Source organism: Trachemys scripta, chromosome 5 (genome assembly GCF_013100865.1).
Source record: "Trachemys scripta elegans isolate TJP31775 chromosome 5, CAS_Tse_1.0, whole genome shotgun sequence".
NCBI classification, from domain to species: Eukaryota; Metazoa; Chordata; order Testudines; family Emydidae; genus Trachemys; species Trachemys scripta.
Window position 1 is genome coordinate 113,628,976 of NC_048302.1, and position 16,806 is coordinate 113,645,781.

General features: G+C 41.5%; 1 protein-coding gene across 2 annotated transcripts; it reads right to left on the minus strand.

Moving 5' to 3' along the window:
* Positions 1-343: 343 nt before the first annotated feature.
* On the minus strand, positions 344-16,724 carry LYAR (Ly1 antibody reactive). Of its 2 annotated transcripts, none has more exons than XM_034771047.1 (9): positions 16,569-16,724; positions 14,551-14,741; positions 11,791-11,905; positions 9,187-9,294; positions 6,232-6,315; positions 4,000-4,423; positions 3,575-3,691; positions 1,433-1,518; positions 344-1,018 (listed from the first exon to the last, which is right to left on the minus strand). In XM_034771047.1, the coding sequence occupies exons 2-9, from the start codon at positions 14,670-14,672 to the stop codon at positions 881-883; spliced, it is 1,194 nt and encodes a 397-aa protein (XP_034626938.1). In that variant the 5' UTR covers positions 14,673-14,741; positions 16,569-16,724; the 3' UTR covers positions 344-880. The 2 variants fall into 2 exon arrangements, with proteins under 2 accessions (XP_034626938.1, XP_034626939.1); XM_034771048.1 differs by lacking the exon at positions 344-1,018 and adding an exon at positions 2,054-2,119.
* Positions 16,725-16,806: the final 82 nt, after the last annotated feature.

Genomic DNA, 16,806 nt, shown 5'->3' on the forward strand with positions numbered 1-16,806 from the left:
GGAGCAGGCGAGCTGGCAGGTGAGTTGGCGGTGGCGAGAGGGGCTGAGGAGGCGAGCGAGCGGTGGGGGGTGAGTAGGAGAGCCGGGGAGGGATGTGGGGGGGAGTGGGCGAGCCAAGTGGGCGGGCACAGAGGTGAGCAAAATCAGTATTTTATTGTCAAATTTCCAATTGAAGCAATAGCCCTCACAAAACAAAAAACAAACAAAACAAACACCCACGCTTTACTTGGCTTCTAACCAAATATTTATGGTAATGAAATATGAACAGATTTAACTCTGTGTGTATAAAGGTATGTATTTTCATTTAGTGTGCATTAGGAAATTAAACGTTGACACAGACAAATCTCAATTATTCCTTTTATGACAAAACAGGATGCTAAAATATTAGTATGTATGATCTGCAGCATATACCATTATCTTTGGACCAAAACATTTTTGTTTCGCATATAACAAAATATTTTCAGTGTGTGTTGTATTAATACATCATCAAGTTTGCAGCTGTACTGCTTCCTGCAAAGGTGCAATACAACCTGGGTCTTAATAAGCAAATTCACACCTGCATAAATTCAGTAACATGAAAAGGATTTTAATAGAATGGGCAACAAATTTTCCATTGTCTGTTAAAAGTTCTACCAAAAATATATTTTCTGTAAAAATCAAAATTTCTGAAAACATATGCAACCATTCCCAAATTTCAGTTGTACATATAAGTGTAGGGAAGAAAAGGAGTAGGGAATCCAGAAATAGAATTACAGCTAAATTATGCTGTGATACATACTCAACGTCTACTGAATCAGTGAAAGCTGTGTTTGCATACTTGATAGGAGAATTTGGACAGTCTGCAATTGTAAAACTTGATCATTATGAAAACACTCATTTTCTATTTCATGAGTTTAACTTTGTCCTTTAAAACCTTGAATTTGGGATTATTGTTCACTTTCTTATTAAATATGACTAGAAGATCCTCTTGTGAGTTATGATGATGTTCACCAACTACTGCATGATACTGGGCTAAAACCTACACAAACAAAAAATAAATAAATAGTTCAAGTTAACAGGAATTATTTCCACTTCTTTACTTAAACATTCCACACTAAAATGCACACACATTATGTCTCAATTCAATAATATTGAATAATTAAAATCCAGCAAGAAATCTATTAATACTTACAACTCAAAGCTGAAACTGTAAACTTAAGTATGTCCTTAGGTGGTGTTTTGCTGGATTGGGGGAATCTCCAATTTAAAAAAAAAGTCACAGGATAAACTCCTTAATCACGCATTTTTGAATCTTTATACGATTTACTAAATTAACCAGTTCACATTCAACTGCATATGACTATATAAAAGTTTGTCTATGTAGGATAGTTTTCTTTTAAATTACCTATTTCACAAACTAAAAGGGGTTTTAAAAATGAAGACTCTACTGTACCTTTTTTCTTAGTTTTTTTATTGAAATTTCATTGTTTGGGGCTTGCTTCAGAACAGCTTTGATAGTTCCCTTCCAGTTGAATTTACCTATAATATAGTTAAAAACATAATAGAAATATAGAAGATATGTAATACCAAGTCATCTTTTCATCACATGTTCTAGCTAAAACTAATCACAGAACCATTGTCCAGTTCCTTTATCCTTGCCTTATTATTGCACCCAAAGCACTATCACCACCCTGGCACAAGGATCAAACAAGTTGTTCCTCAGGTTAGTTACTGTAATGGGGTGTACAGACCCCATGCTGGCCTGGCAATCAAGAAGTTAATGTAGCAATCACCAGCCAGTGCTGGTTGGCAGCCTCACAGCAGCTGTGAGAATAAAAAAAAAGCTGGGAAGCAGAGGGGCAAGCAAGCTGGAGAAGGAAAGTCCTGCTGGAAAGCTGGTGTGAAGCCACCCAGAGAAGGGATGGCCGGATATACAGGCTGTAGAAGCCTACAGAACCTAGGGAGGTAGGAAGTTCAGCACAGCAGGAGGAGTTGCTGAGGCCTGATTCCTCATGCCTGGTTTAAGGAGCCTGAGCTGGAACCCAGTGGAGAGGGTGGGGCTAGGTTCCCTTACCAGTCCCTCAGACTTAAGAGCCAAAAAGGAGTTTCCAGATCTGCTGAGGACAGGGACCAGCAAACTCTGCCAAGGATAAAGAAGGAAACCCATAAACCCAAGCAGGACTGAAACTAACACCCTTCATAGTTCAGAATGGGCTTACCATACAAACTCAGGCCATGTCTACACTTGAAATGCTACAGCGGCACAGCTGCAGCACCTCAGTATAGCCATTACCTATGCCAATGGGAGGGGTTCTCCCATCAGCATAGGTAATCCACCTCCCCAAAAGGCAACAGCTAGATTGACAGAAGAATTCTTCCATTGATCTAGTGATGTCTATACTGGAGGTTAGGTTGGCTTAGCTCTCTCTCTCAGGGATGTGGATTTTTCACACCCCTGAGCAACAGTTAAACCCACTTAATTTTCTAGAGCCAACCAGGCCTTAAGCAAGAGATGCTGACTGACTGCCCTGCCAGACGAAGCAGATTCTGTGCAATGCTCCGTCTGACCAAAGTGGGTGCTGTTGCATTAGCACACCAGCTCAGCTACCTTTGCATGAAGCAAGAACAAATGACAAGACACCATCCTGGGAAAGGGAGAAGCTGAGCCCTTAAAATAAATATTATATCGTGCTTTTCACCAGTAGCTCTCAAAGCACTTTTATCTAGTTTATCTCAGCTCCTATGTGACACACAAATAGGAAATTGAGGTGGGTTCCCCCCCCCCTTTTTTTTTTTTTAAAAACATAGGTGGCAAATTTAACACATAATGCTAACGGCTTCCTAAGTTAATTAGTATTGCTTCTAAATGTGAAAACTATATCCCCAAAATTACATGGGCTCAATAAAAGCTTCATTATACATATCCCGGATGTCAAATACAACTAGCTAAAAATAGAAATAAGGCCAATTTGTGACCCAGCTATCATGTCATGCAAAGGACTAAGCGGGTGCAAGACATGCCACCCCCTCTTACAATATGGGTAGCCGGTGCAGGGAAGTATGTAGGAACACAAGAGAGAGCAGCCTCTGTGGGGCTGTTGCCCATTCCTAGAAGGTGGGTGGAAGTGGGTGCTCTGGATAGTAGCCAGCAAAGCTGAACAAACCAACCAGGGGAAATAGTCTGCACCAGGTATCAGGTTCGCAGAGATTGTTTCATACCTTGCTCCAAGGGAAGTAAACAGACTGAGGGCTTGTCTTCAACAATGGGGAGATTGATGCTGTTGCAATCGATGCAGCGGGTGTCGATTTAGCGGGTCTAGTGAAGACCCGCTAAATCGATGGCAGAGTGCTATCCAGTTGACTATGGTGCTCCCCCAGAAGGGTAAGCTAAGTCGACCAGACAGCATCTCCCAGCTATGCAACACTGTGAAGACAAGCCCTTAGTCACAATCTGGTTCACAGTCTTCTCCTGGGGCAGCCCTTTGCTCAGAGTTTTGCCCCAAATGAATAGCAGCACTAATGACTGATTTCATAAGCACATAACTATCTTACTAAAATATACACGTCTAAACTTCCATTTTAAGTTTGAAGATACCTTTATCTACATCCCCAATTTCTTCAGTTTCCATGGCTGCATCCTCACTTTTTTCAGTTTCTGTGGCTGCAGATGTTTTTATATATTTCATTCTTTTTGTTCTGGTGTAAGGTTCTTCTAGAGAAGGGGAGTGTGTGGGATAAGAGATAAATATGAGGAGGAAATATTAAAAAATTTAAATTACCAAAAAAAAAAAAAAAAAAGACTAAAAAGTTTCTATTCTTGGCATTGGAGTTTGCTGTAAGATTTTTCCTGATTTTGAAATTAAAAAAACAAACAAACAAACAAACAAAAACAAATAACCCCCCAACTTATGAATTATAGGTGTGGTAAAGATTCTACCAAAGCAGGTTATGAGTTTCCATGATGCCAAAAAGAAAACAGTCTTCACTAAAAACTGCATGGAATGTGAGCTAGATATATACCTTCTGCATGTTTACGTTTTTGTTTCTTTATATGTGTTTGTTTTTCTTCTTCATTATGATCACCATTTCCATTTATTTCCACCTGAGCTGTATTATTCCTCTCATGCTTTTTCTTCTTCTTCCTTTCTGCATTATTGCTTTTGGAAGTTTCCTCATTTTCATCCTCAGTACCTTCCTTTTCTTTCTTAGACTTTTTGCCTTTTTTATTTTCCGAGTTCTCTCGTTTGCTTTCTAATTTCACTTCTTTTTTTTCTGTTTTTTTGTTCTTTTGTCTTTCTTCTTTTCGCTCTCTTTTACTCTTTTTCCTCTCAAGTTTATCAGCCGTCATTTCGTTTTTTTCTATAGACAATGGGTTTACTTCACTTTTTACAGGCTGGCTTCCTACTTTCTGCAATGGTTTCTCTAGTTCTTTTTTGCTTGGCCCCTTTTGTTAAAAGAAAATAATATTGTAATAAAAATGTCTTTCACATACTTCATTTGGTAATGCCACCCAGATCTACTGCATTATTCATGGGGGGAGGAAGAGAAATGTTATGCTCTGAATAAAAAAACCACACACACACAATCAATTATTGAGGATAGCATTACTTGGTGGAGAGAATGCATCTTAGTTGAAGACTAAAGGACATGCCTTACTCTAACTGCCCCATCTGAAATGATAAAATTAACAACACATGCATGCTGGTCATTTGTTATTCACTTAATTTTGTTTTTAGAAGAATGAAGTGGGCATTTGCAATATATATTAGTTTATTCATTATTTTAGATGTTCCAACATGATAAACTTAATTTTTTCATCGCAACAGCAAAATTTCCAGGGAGTGCTGTGAAGCTCAGGCAAGCAGCAGTAGGGAACATCAGAGAAGAACAAGATAAAAGTCTTTTAAAAAATTGTTGAGAGTTGCTGGTTACAACTCCATAAGCAAGATTGAGTTCCATTTTGTACTTAAAGCAGCGGTAGGCAACCTATGGCAAGCGTGCCAAAGGCGGCACACAAGCTGATTTTCAGTGGCACTCACACTGCCCGGGTCCTGGCCACCGGTCTGGGGTGCTCTGCATTCTAATTTAAATTTTAAATGAAGCTTCTTAAACATTTAAAAAACCTTATTTACTTTACATGCAACAATAGTTTAGTTGTATATTCTAGAAAGAGACCTTATAAAAAACGTTAAAATGTATTACTGGCACACGAAACCTTAAATTAGAGTGAATAAATGAAGACTCGGCACACCACATCTGAAAGGTTGCTGACCCCTGACTTAAAGCATGGATTCACCATTGCGTTTTGTATGAAAACACGAGCACATACTCTCCAAACTTACAGCATTTACACTTCGAGTAACAAACTTATTACTGCCCTGCAGTGAGGCCACAAAGGGGGAAAAAAAAAAAAAAAAAAATTATGAATAACTGGGAACACAAACAGTAAAAATGTCTTAATCGTACTCTGACAGTAATTGCATGACATCACTACAGGTCAGACTTAGAGTTGCCTGGTTGTCTTAACGGTGCATTTCTTAATATGTTTGGATCTCTTAAGTGTAACCTTAACTCTGAATTTCCTAGGTTTGGAACACTTGACTGGGGAACAGTTGAAACATACCTATGATGTTTTACCCTTAAATTATTGATATTCTTAACCTTAAATTCATCTTAATGAAGCTGTGCCTCTGGGAACAGAATTAATCAATCTTAAAATGCATTAGATAACATTTATATTTAATAGAAACTATTCTTTTTCAATAGTTTAATTCCAATTTTAAAGTTGCACTTATAAAATGAGTTAATAAAACACTCCAGTGGGTGGGTAAATGAAACAATATACATACTTTCCGTTACAATGGAAAAAAGATGTGCAAAAATATTATCGGACACAGATGTCAGATTGGGGTAGTAATGATCAGAAAGTGGAATTTCTGTTCCTTATTAGAAAAAGCAATCTGGGATAAGAAGTTTACGCATACCTTCCTACTACCATGATGCGATCACTGCCTATAGCTTACCTTCAGAGGTTGTTGTGCATACCCCAGCTATGCTGTATCAGCAATACGTTGCACCACAGATTAGAAAAAATTTGGTCTAGTACTCTCCATCTTTTCTTTGGACACCAGAAATGACTCTTCCCTAATATACAGTACTTAGGGTCTCCAATAGGGGTCTTGAAGGTTCTCCACCCTGTTGCCCTATTGTTGTAATCTTACTGAAAGATTTTGTGGCTTTGATCTGACTTACGTTGCTGGTTGCTTCAGAAAAGATATCCCACACCTGGTCCTGCAGAGCACTATTGTCAATATTAAAGCTGTTCACCATCCAATTCTGTGCAGAAAAAGAATAGTAGAAATGAGAAGTGACAGGCATTCAATTTTAACCATATGTAGGATAAGTATAAAATTAAAGAATTAAAATTAACTGAAGTTTGGTTAAGGAAATGTGTGTGTGTTGTAAAGAAAGGCCATGACTAGCAAGTTAGAAGAAAGGCTTTCAAAATAATGAGTTATAAGGCCAAAAGGAATAAAGTAGGGAGAACGTATGGTTTAAAGAATAACTAATGGAATAAGTGAAAAGGCGGCCTCTGACTGATAGGGGTGACTGCAGATGATTAAAAAAAAAAAAAAACGCACGAAGAATCTATCTTAAAATGAGCCAACACGGCCCTTCCCCAACCCACACACCAGTGTGAACCCAGGTGCAATGAGAAAAAACTGTTGGACAGCAAGGAGGGGAAGAAGGAAGTTGTAAACCTTATCTGGATTAAAACTAGAAATATGGGTAAATTGTCTCCAATTGGTTTTTAGCTGAAGTCAGTAAATGGCAATGACATTTGTTAAAGAGTATATATAAAAAAAAAAAGTCAACACTAAGGGCTCATTGCTAATATCTGCCTGACTATGCTGGAGCCAACCAATATGGGGTTTGAGCACCCCTGGGTTTAGCCCATTTGTAAGTATCTGGATCAAATACTTATAAATGTTTTGTTACTATTTGGATGAAGCAAACTGCCTGTTACTTAGGCTTTTTAGGCATATTTGGAGCAACTGCATAAAGTACTATTTGGCCTTTGGATTTAATAAAATAATTTATGGTTAAATTGGTGTTTGGTGATTTCCCATATTAATAATTTCAAATTATTTAATAATTCCAACACCATATGGCCACGTACTGATGAAATCTAGGAGTCAGTCAGCTGATACAGTGGTCGGCAGGCTAAAGGTTCATTCTCCCCTTTGTGCTACTGCTCTAATTTATTTTGCATATTACTTGTATCTATTATAATATGCCACATGCCATTCATGCGTCTAACTGAGCACATCAATAGCTGCACAAAATTCTTGTCCAGGTCATGAATTAGTTCCAGGCTTCTTCTGAGTAGAGGCTGCCAATTGTGCTAACATCCCTTTAAACCCTGTAATTGTTTATTAAGTGAGGGATAACATTCAGGCTCACTGAAGACATTTAAAATATTGGACAAGTGAGCACACTCCAAGGTCATTTCCATAGTTTGTCACAGATTATTAAAATGCAAATAAGTTTCACATGTATCTGTTTAGAAAACTGTTGGAGCTGTCTCAGGAAGAGGAAAGTGCAGCAGCAAATTTCTTTTGATATTCTGAAAAATCAGCAGAAGCAGATTTAAAAAAAAAGGCTTGAATGGTGTGGCCATAAAGGTTTCCTCATTGCAATGTACTATTTCATTTGTTCCAGGAAAGGACTACTGAAGTGACATCGCACTTTTGATCTCTATAGCTTTGGTATATTACATTGCAAGTTCCCAGGCAATACCATTCACTTCACCTGAAATCACTGATTCCTCAGAAAGCTACTTGAATGTTCACTTCTGCTGGGGTAGCTCAAGTAGTTTCACCACAGCTTCTGTTTCCTGAACCTGAATTCATAGATTCATAGACTCTAGCACTGGAAGGGACCTCGAGAGTGGCCTTGAGAGGTCATCGAGTCCCGTCCCCTGCCCTCATGGCAGGACCAAATACTGTCTAGACCATCCCTGATAGACATTTATCTAACCTACTCTTAAATATCTCCAGAGATGGAGATTCCACAACCTCCCTAGGCAGTTTATTTCAATGTTTAACCACCCTGACAGTTAGGAACTTTTTCCTAATGTCCAACCTAAACCTCCCTTGCTGCAGTTTAAGCCCATTGCTTCTTGTTCTATCCTTAGAGGCTAAGATGAACAAGTTTTCTCCCACCTCCTTATGACACCCTTTTAGATACCTGAAAACTGCTATCATGTCCCCTCTCAGTCTTCTCTTTTCCAAACTAAACAAACCCAATTCTTTCAGCCTTCCTTCATTGGTCATGTTCTCAAGACCTTTAATCATTCTTGTTGCTCTTCTCTGGACCCTCTCCAATTTCTCCACATCTTTCTTGAAATGCAGTGCCCAGAACTGGACACAATACTCCAGCTGAGGCCTAACCAGCGCAGAGTAGAGCGGAAGAATGACTTCTCGTGTCTTGCTAACAACACACCTGTTAATGCATCCCAGAATCATGTTTGCTTTTTTGCAACGGCATCACACTGTTGACTCATATTTAGCTTGTGGTCCACTATACAAATATACGTATTGTCCATTATCAGCCACACAAACTGAGGTATGGAGTAGGAAAAACATGCTCACTTATCCCAGACATGTCTGTTATTCTTTATGGATGCTATATAAAATATGTGGAACCTGGCATAGTTGTCTAGTGGCAGCTCAATAAGGTGTTATTTGGAGAAATACAAGTTGGAGCCCTGAACGGCAATGAAGGTTTCTGGAAGGAGCAATGTCTAGCAGAAAGATCACTCAATGTTTTGAGGTGTGTTTGGGGATGTGTAAGTTGGCAGAAACAGCAAATGGAGAAATATTAAAGTGTGTGGTTTGAGGGGAGAGACTTACAGAGCGGGAATTTGCACTTGCAGGGCTCCAAACCCAACAAATTCTCCAACATGTCTGACTAATAATAATTTAGATAAAAACTACATAAACAGAAGGCTTTTCATCCAAAGATCAATGCTCTATAAATATTAAGTAAGTCTCAGGCAGACAGTTATTCTCCCCCACCTGCCCATTATACAGATGTACTGACAGGTTAAGCAACTTGTCTCAGGTAACACAAGTTAGTGGCACATATGAGCGTATAATCCATTAGTCCTAATTTCAAATCCACTACTTGTCTCGAAAATCATACCTGAAATTTGACCTTTTTTCTTGGAATATTGTCATAGGTGTGCATTTGCTCCAAGATGTTTCTCACTTTGGGGCTAATGTTTGGCTTCTTTATTACTTCATGAATCTTCTGTAAGAAAGAAACCGAATAACTTCTCAAAGGAGCACTGAGTTAACTAGCAAAGTCAGATGCAAGATGAGATCAGAAATACAGAGTACCTTGAATACATAACATCTGCAAACCATTTAGCGTACAGTCTAGTATTTGCCAGCTTTATATTTAGACAGATTATACAGGCAATTCTGAAAGTGCGATAGTATTACAAAAAGTGCACGAGAAACACCAATTCTTGAGTTTTTGTTTAAAATTCACTGGGAAAAAAAAAATCATAGAAAGTGATTATATGAATCATTTACACACTTTACAGCTAAGCTGAAACACAACTGATGCACTGAGTTTGAAAAATGAAATTCAGAAATAGCCTGGCCAAGGTAAGCTATTCCACTACTTATATACTAAATCTACACACTATATAGTTTATCTTCGTTTTCAGATCATGCACTGGTAAGGGGGGGGGGCGAAATCAGCTCAGCGATGATCTCGAATTTAAAATATCTAAAACTAGGACAAGTAGCATAACACCGGAGAACTTTGTTACACTAAAGTTTGGTTATACCCTGTGTGTACTAGAAGAGAATGCCAGCTGGTTGTCTCTTCATAAATCACTCCAGAATTTCACAGCCTTTTAAAAGAAGGGGAGCAGTTGTCTTTGACAAACCTGCACAGTGGGTTTCCAAATTAAAGCATAACCAATAGACACTGGGCAGCTCAAGGGTTTTTCCCCCCAAAGGTTTTGTGCATCTCTCAGGACCACCAGATAAATGAGGAGGCACTATGAAACTATGCTGCTTTTTGGTAACTTAAAAAGTAAGTACTTTTTATAATCTAGTGCCCATCTTCACACCACCATCCATACAAATTCAGACCCTGTTCTAGCTATTCACTCAAATACACGAATAACTTCAATGATATCTGTAATCCCATTCAAGTCAATGGGATTATTTAAATACTTAAAGTTACATACTGGTTTCAGTGCTCTGCAGGATAGTGGCTTTAAGGCTTGTCTACACAAACACTTAGTTTGCAACAAGCTGGGGTGTGAATGTACCCTGCACTAGCCTGCCACACACTAAGTGCCTGTGTGGAGCCTGCTCAGTTTCTTAGTGTGCTTTGATCTACTCCTATTGCAAAGCAGGGGAGATCAGAGCATACTAAGGAACTGTTAGTACATGTCAGCAGGGTCCACACAAATACTTAGGCTATGTGATGTCTACATTGTAGAGGGCTGTGTGCTTCCTAGAGCACAAAAACAGCAGTGTGGCCACTCTGGGAAGGGAAGCAGCTCAGGCTAGCCGCCTGAGTATATAGCTAGCAGGTCAGGCATGACTGTACTTGGGTAAAAAGCAACAGAGGGTCCTGTGGCACCTTTAAGACTAACAGAAGTATTGGGAGCATAAGCTTTCATGGGTAAGAACCTCACTTCTTCAGATGCAAGTCTGAAGAAGTGAGGTTCTTACCCACGAAAGCTTATGCTCCCAATACTTCTGTTAGTCTTAAAGGTGCCNCTTACCCACGAAAGCTTATGCTCCCAATACTTCTGTTAGTCTTAAAGGTGCCACAGGACCCTCTGTTGCTTTTTACCGATTCAGACTAACACGGCTACCCCTCTGATACTGTACTTGGGTAGCTAGCCTGAGCTGCTGCAGCCATGCTGCTATTTTTAGCACGCTAGCTCAAGTAGAGTTAGTGCACAGGTTCATCTGCCCCTGCTGGGAAGCATACTCCCAGTGCAATGTAGACGTACCCTTAGTGCACAGCAGGTTACTGTTGAGTAGATTCACACTTCACATTGCTGCGAATGAAATGTTTGCATAGACAAGCCCTTAGTTTACTGTTGATGATAATTTTTGAAGCAATTCAAGTGACAATTGTCAATGATGTTGCTATATAGGTGGAAGAAACAAGGTTACAAATCCAGTTCAATACCTGTATTACTGATTACAATACTGTCACATTTTTTATAAGAAAGAGTCAATGGGATTATTTATATATATATAAATACATACAATTCTCTACTTCGTGCATTCATTCTCAAGGCTGAGATAAAGAGTTCTCTAAAACCTCCTCTTAGAAACCTCAAGAATCCTCTCACCAATTTTTGGTTGTCACTTTTTTCTCCTTTTCCACAACTTACAGCAACCACCCCACTAGATAAATAATCAAATTCAACCCCCTAAAAAGTAAGCAGGGTCACAATAGATGGACATACTCTCTGCAGGAGAAGAGCATGTTAACATTTACAATATCCAGCACAGGAGCAAGGACAGAACCTGAATTTCTGATGCCTCAGCTGGTGAGGTGCATTAATGTTAGAGCGTCAGGCTTGTCTGCTCTTCTCTTCGCTTCAGGCCATTTTTCAGAACATGTATTGCTATTTAAAATAAAACATCTGTACATTTATTTTCACAATATGAATTCATATTTATGTTTTTAGTATACAAGCTTTTCTGAAATAAAGTTGAGTTATCAGAAAGAACATTAAATATATATTTTTAAAAGTGTTACCTGGATCCACTCCTGTTGTTTAACATCTCCTTTGTTAGTTTTGGCTTCATAACCCTTGCCACCATATTTCTGATCTTCACTTATACATTTCACATGGCTCTTATAATCATCACCCCTTAAATATTAATAAGCCACACTTAAAATCTGTAAACCATGTTCCATTTCAGTTAACAAAACTATTAACAGGTCACAGTCAGTCTCTCAAACAAGGCAACCTTCATAAGCAGGGAAACTTGAGTTATAATTGTACAATACAAATTTATCTTCCAATCCTATGAACTCTTACAAATGCGTAAATTTCTGCTTGTGTTAGTGGCCCCATTGAAGTCAGTGGAACTATTCATATGAGTAAAGTAAAATACATGCATATTTGAGGACTGCTTGAATTCCTGCCAGTCTAGGGCCTGATAAATATCAGTTGACTTCAATGGATGTTAAGATTTGCAAAGAATGCAGAATTAGGTCTTTAATAAATATAAAGTAAAAGTAGTATACATCTATAATTACATATATACATTGTTATACATAACATTTACCTATGCTCATATTGTGGAAAAGCTCTTCGGCACAGTTTAAAAGCCATTTATAGAGCACCACTCATTGCTCAAATCTAAAGTAGCTATATGGCTCCCATTACCATAGTATCTGAGTGTCTCACAATGTTTAATGTATTAACCCTCACAACACTCTTGTGAGGGTGTGACGTACTATTTATCCTTGTTTTACAGACTGGGAACAGAGACGGGCTAAGTGACTTGGCCAAGTTTACATAGGAAGTCTGCAAAAAGAACAGGAGTACTTGTGGCACCTTAACGACTAACAAATTTATTAGAGCATAAGCTTTCGTGGGCTGCATAAATTTGTTAGTCGCTAAGGTGCCACAAGTACTCCTGTTCTTTTTGCGGATATAGACTAACACGGCTGCTACTCTGAAACCTGTCATAGGAAGTCTGGAGGAGCAAGGGAGACCTGGCTTCAGTTCAAGTCCTAGGTTAATGCCCTAACCACTGGACCATTCTTCCCCTTCAGCAAAGTTGAATGGGGCCTGAATTTTGTAGCAGATACTAGTGCTAAAATGGAAAAACCAGATAGGCTTCTAAAAGAAACTTGTTCCCGGATTTAGAGATTGTTTACCAAGTTCTGTCTAGGGACATGTTTCAAATCAAGTTATAAATAACTGAAAAATAGAACTGATAATGGAAAAGCAAATTCCACCACCAAGAGAGCCTACTGGTCTGTACCTACAATATTTTATTGCCTGTTAATTTAGATAAAACTAATTTCTACTTTTACATTTGGGAAGGTAGACTGTAGAGTGGGGTTTTTTTTGAAGAATTTGGGTAGTTACAGGCAGAGCTGCTACAATTTTGGCAAAAAGTATTCCACAGTCACACTGATTCTGCAGCAATCAGCAACATTTTTGCCATAATCAAAAGCTCAAAGTACTATAATTCATAGCTGCAACGAGTAACAATGATAACTTTGATGTTTACACCATTTAACAGGGATTGAAAAGTTTTAGCAGACACCTACATGCCATAACACTTAAGTTACTAACAAGAGGAAAGCAAATAAACAATACCAAAGATGAGGGAGCAATAGTATGATAAGTAACCCACTTCAACCTGCAGAGAAGTGCAGCCTTCATTTTTAGGCCCTCTTACCTCACAATTAGAACCTGTTACTGCTTATATGTTTTTAGCATAATTTCTTGTCGGTTTCATGGATGCACCTAAGGCTCTGAAGAGCAACTGTGAAATTAATCTTCTCACTCTGCTACTACTTTGGAGAAGCTATGCAGTAGAACCACTGGAATGGCCTACCAGTGGTTTTCAAACTTTTTTTCTGGCGACCCAGTTGAAGAAAATTGCTGATGCCCGCAACCCAACGGAGCTGGGGATGAGGGGTTTGGAGTGTGGGAGGGGCTCAGGGCTGGGGTAGAGGATTGGGGTGCAGGCTGGGGCCAGGGATGAGGGGTTTGGTGTGCAGGAGGGGAGTCAGGGCTCTGGGCTGGGGATGTTGGCTCTGGGGTGGGGCCAGGGATGAGGGGTTTGGAGTGCAGGACAGGGATCTGGGTTGCGGCAAGGGGGGCTCAGGCTTACCTTGGGCAGCTACTGGTCAGCGGCGCAGCAGGGTGCTAAGGCAGGCTTCCTGCCTGTCCTGGCACCGCAGACTGTACTGCGCCCCGGAAGCGGCCAGCAGCAGGTCCAGCTCCTAGGTGGAGGCGTGCAAGCGGCACCGCACGGCTCTCGTCCGCAGGCACCGCCCTCTCCCAGTGCAGCGCCTGTGCTCGGGGCAGGGGCAGTGCTTGGAGCCCCATGGCCCCTCCGCCTAGGAGCTGGACCTGCTGCTGGCCGCTTCCGGGCGCAGCGTGGTGTCAGAAGAGGTATGGACTAGTCTGCCTTAGCTGGGCAGCACCACCAATGGGACTTTTAACGGCCCTGTCGGTGGTGCTGACCAGAGCTGCCATAACCCAGTGCTTTACATTCCGTGACCCAGTACTGGGTCGCAACCTGCCGTTTGAAAATCACTGGTCTACCAACTGTCAACTCAGGACAGCACATTGGTTCACACTTGAAAGGGTATTTGCGCAACCTTACAGCTAGAGTTGTTGGTTTGGGTTTTTTTGGTTTTAAATGAAAAACTGAATACCTCACAAAATAATGTAACTCCAACATATCCTAGGAAGCTTTTCTATGGTCACTACTAAGTGTGCAAGTTTATCTGTCAAGCTCTACTACACAAACATCATTGACGTACCAGAAATCTTTGCCACAATCCATGCAAGAAAGGCACTGGCAGTTTCTGCAAATGTTTACATGTTTTTCAACTTGCCCTTTCTTCACAGATTCTCCACATGCACTGCAGGTAAAAACTACCATTTTGGTCAAGTGATTGAAATAGTTTCTTCTCAAAAGGTGCTTACAACTGCTTCTTTTTCAAATCGAAATCTACAAAAAATTATGCAATTCATGTTATAACTAAAAAAACGTGAATTAAGTGCACGTGGATCAATCTAACAAACAGACTTAAATGTGAACAAGATTCACAAGTTAATTGCACTTCTATGTAACATTCATTTTTAATTGCAAACTTAGCTCTCTGTATATACAACTCAATTATTCTGATGTTTTTAAATAGAAAACTGCACGTCACAAACGTGGATTACCTTTGATTCCTGCCTTTCCCTCTCTCCTCACATTAAAATGCTTGCCAAATCTTGCTGTTCTCTCTTTGTAACATTTCTGAAATATGCCCTTCCTTTTTGTCTCTGCTGCCAAAATCCTGGTTCAGACACCATGGTATTATCTCACACCTGGATTAATTTAACCTCCTCCAATCTGAACAGCAGAGAGTCACGGACTCTATTCTATGCAACTTTGTACTGATAAAAACAATCTTCTCCTAGCACTTTTGACTTCCTGATGTTATCAGGGATTCCTGGTCACATTTTGCATAAAGATCAAACTCTTTTCACTCAAAATTTAAAGCTTTATCCCTCTGCCTAAATAACCATCTCTTGCTCTCCATCTCGCTTTTCTCATTTTAGTTCTCCTTTTGTTTCTCCTCCCAGTCTTGCCTTCACGCCTTTTTTAAAACCCGCTCCCATATTTGGCTCTTACTAAGGGGATCTCATGCCAGTCATCCTTGGTCTTCTTCAGATCCCCTTGTAGAACCCATTTCTTTCACTTAGGACAGGCCTATGCCACAGCAGCACAGCTACAGTGCTGAGGCACTGATGCTTCCTACATCAACACAAAGGGTTTGTCAATGTAGTTTATTTCACCTCTCTTACAGGTGGTAGCTAGATCAAAGGAAGAAGCCTGTTGACCTAGCTGCCTCTACACTGGGGGTTAGGTTGACCTACTGCAGCGTTCAGGCACAAAATTTTTCACACCTTGAGAGCAGGTCTACACTACAGCCTGAATTGATACAAGTTACATCATTCAGCAGTGTGAAGAGCTCCACCCCACCCCTCCAGCGATGCAACTTTCAAACTGTCCACTCCGGTGCTACTTTGGCAGGAGACACTTTCCCATCTATGTACCTTCCGCTTCTTGCGGAGATGGAGGCGTAATTATGCTGAGGGAAGAACTCTCCCGCATCGGTATAGCGCGTCTTCACCAGACGCGCTGCTGCGCCTACGTAGCGCTGTAGCGTAGACTTGCCCCGAGGCAGTTAGGCCGACCTGTTTCAAGCCTAGGCCAGGCCTTGCTCTTGAACATTACCGCCCGCCCATCTCCTCCTCGCCGTATGCTATCTGCGCTCAACTCGCAGCTCCAGCAGCGCTCCCACGGCTGGCTAGCGTCTATCAGTCACTGTAACTCTGCTCCCTGCTGGCCGGGTTAGCCCGTGTTTCCCTCGTTCAGGCTTGGGGGCTCTCTGGGGCAGGACGGGTTGGTGGGGGCCCTGCATAAACCGCCTGTCCAGTATCCACCGCATAGCGCAGGCAGGGGAAGGGGGAATGGGTCACGGCAGACGTAGCCCGGCGGCGGGAACGCGGGGCAGGTCCCCCGGCGGAGCGCGCCGCGAGCTGACAACAGGCGCGTCTCCCAGTCCCTGCCATTATTGCCCGCTCTCCCCTGGCGCCACCGACCCCTCCACACCCTCACAGGCGGGGCTCGGCCTGCCCCACCCGGCCTCCATGCGGGAGAGGCCCCGGCCTGACGCGGTGCTCGCAGCTACTTCCCATGCCCGGGAAGCGCCCCTCAGACCGCGGCCTAGGAGCCTGCGGCGCTCCGAACCGCGCAGGCCTGAAAAATCCCCCCTCCACTAACTTTAAATGCTGCGCCACAGCCTCCAACGGCCAATCCCGCACCCGGCACGTGCTGCCGCTGCCACCTCGCCTCCCTCCACCCGGCCGCCGCGGAGCAAGCGGTACGGCTCGGCCCCAACTGCGCCTGCGCCCCGGATGGTGTCACCATGTTCCCCTTCCCCTGCTGCACATGCGCCTCGGTGTCCCCGCTACCGTCTTCCCCCCCCCGGCTCGCGTGCCACCGCGAGTCCTCTCCTCTG

Excerpts from the sequence above, each read along its gene's own strand:
- LYAR (XM_034771047.1), bottom strand. The coding sequence starts at position 14,672 with ATGGTAGTTTTTACCTGCAGTGCATGTGGAGAATCTGTGAAGAAAGGG. Across the intron at positions 9,295-11,790 it reads AACAACAGGAGTGGATCCAG|AAGATTCATGAAGTAATAAA; the intron begins GTAACACTTTTA and ends TCTTTCTTACAG. Across the intron at positions 1,519-3,574 it reads AATTGGGGATGTAGATAAAG|GTAAATTCAACTGGAAGGGA; the intron begins GTATCTTCAAAC and ends ACTATATTATAG.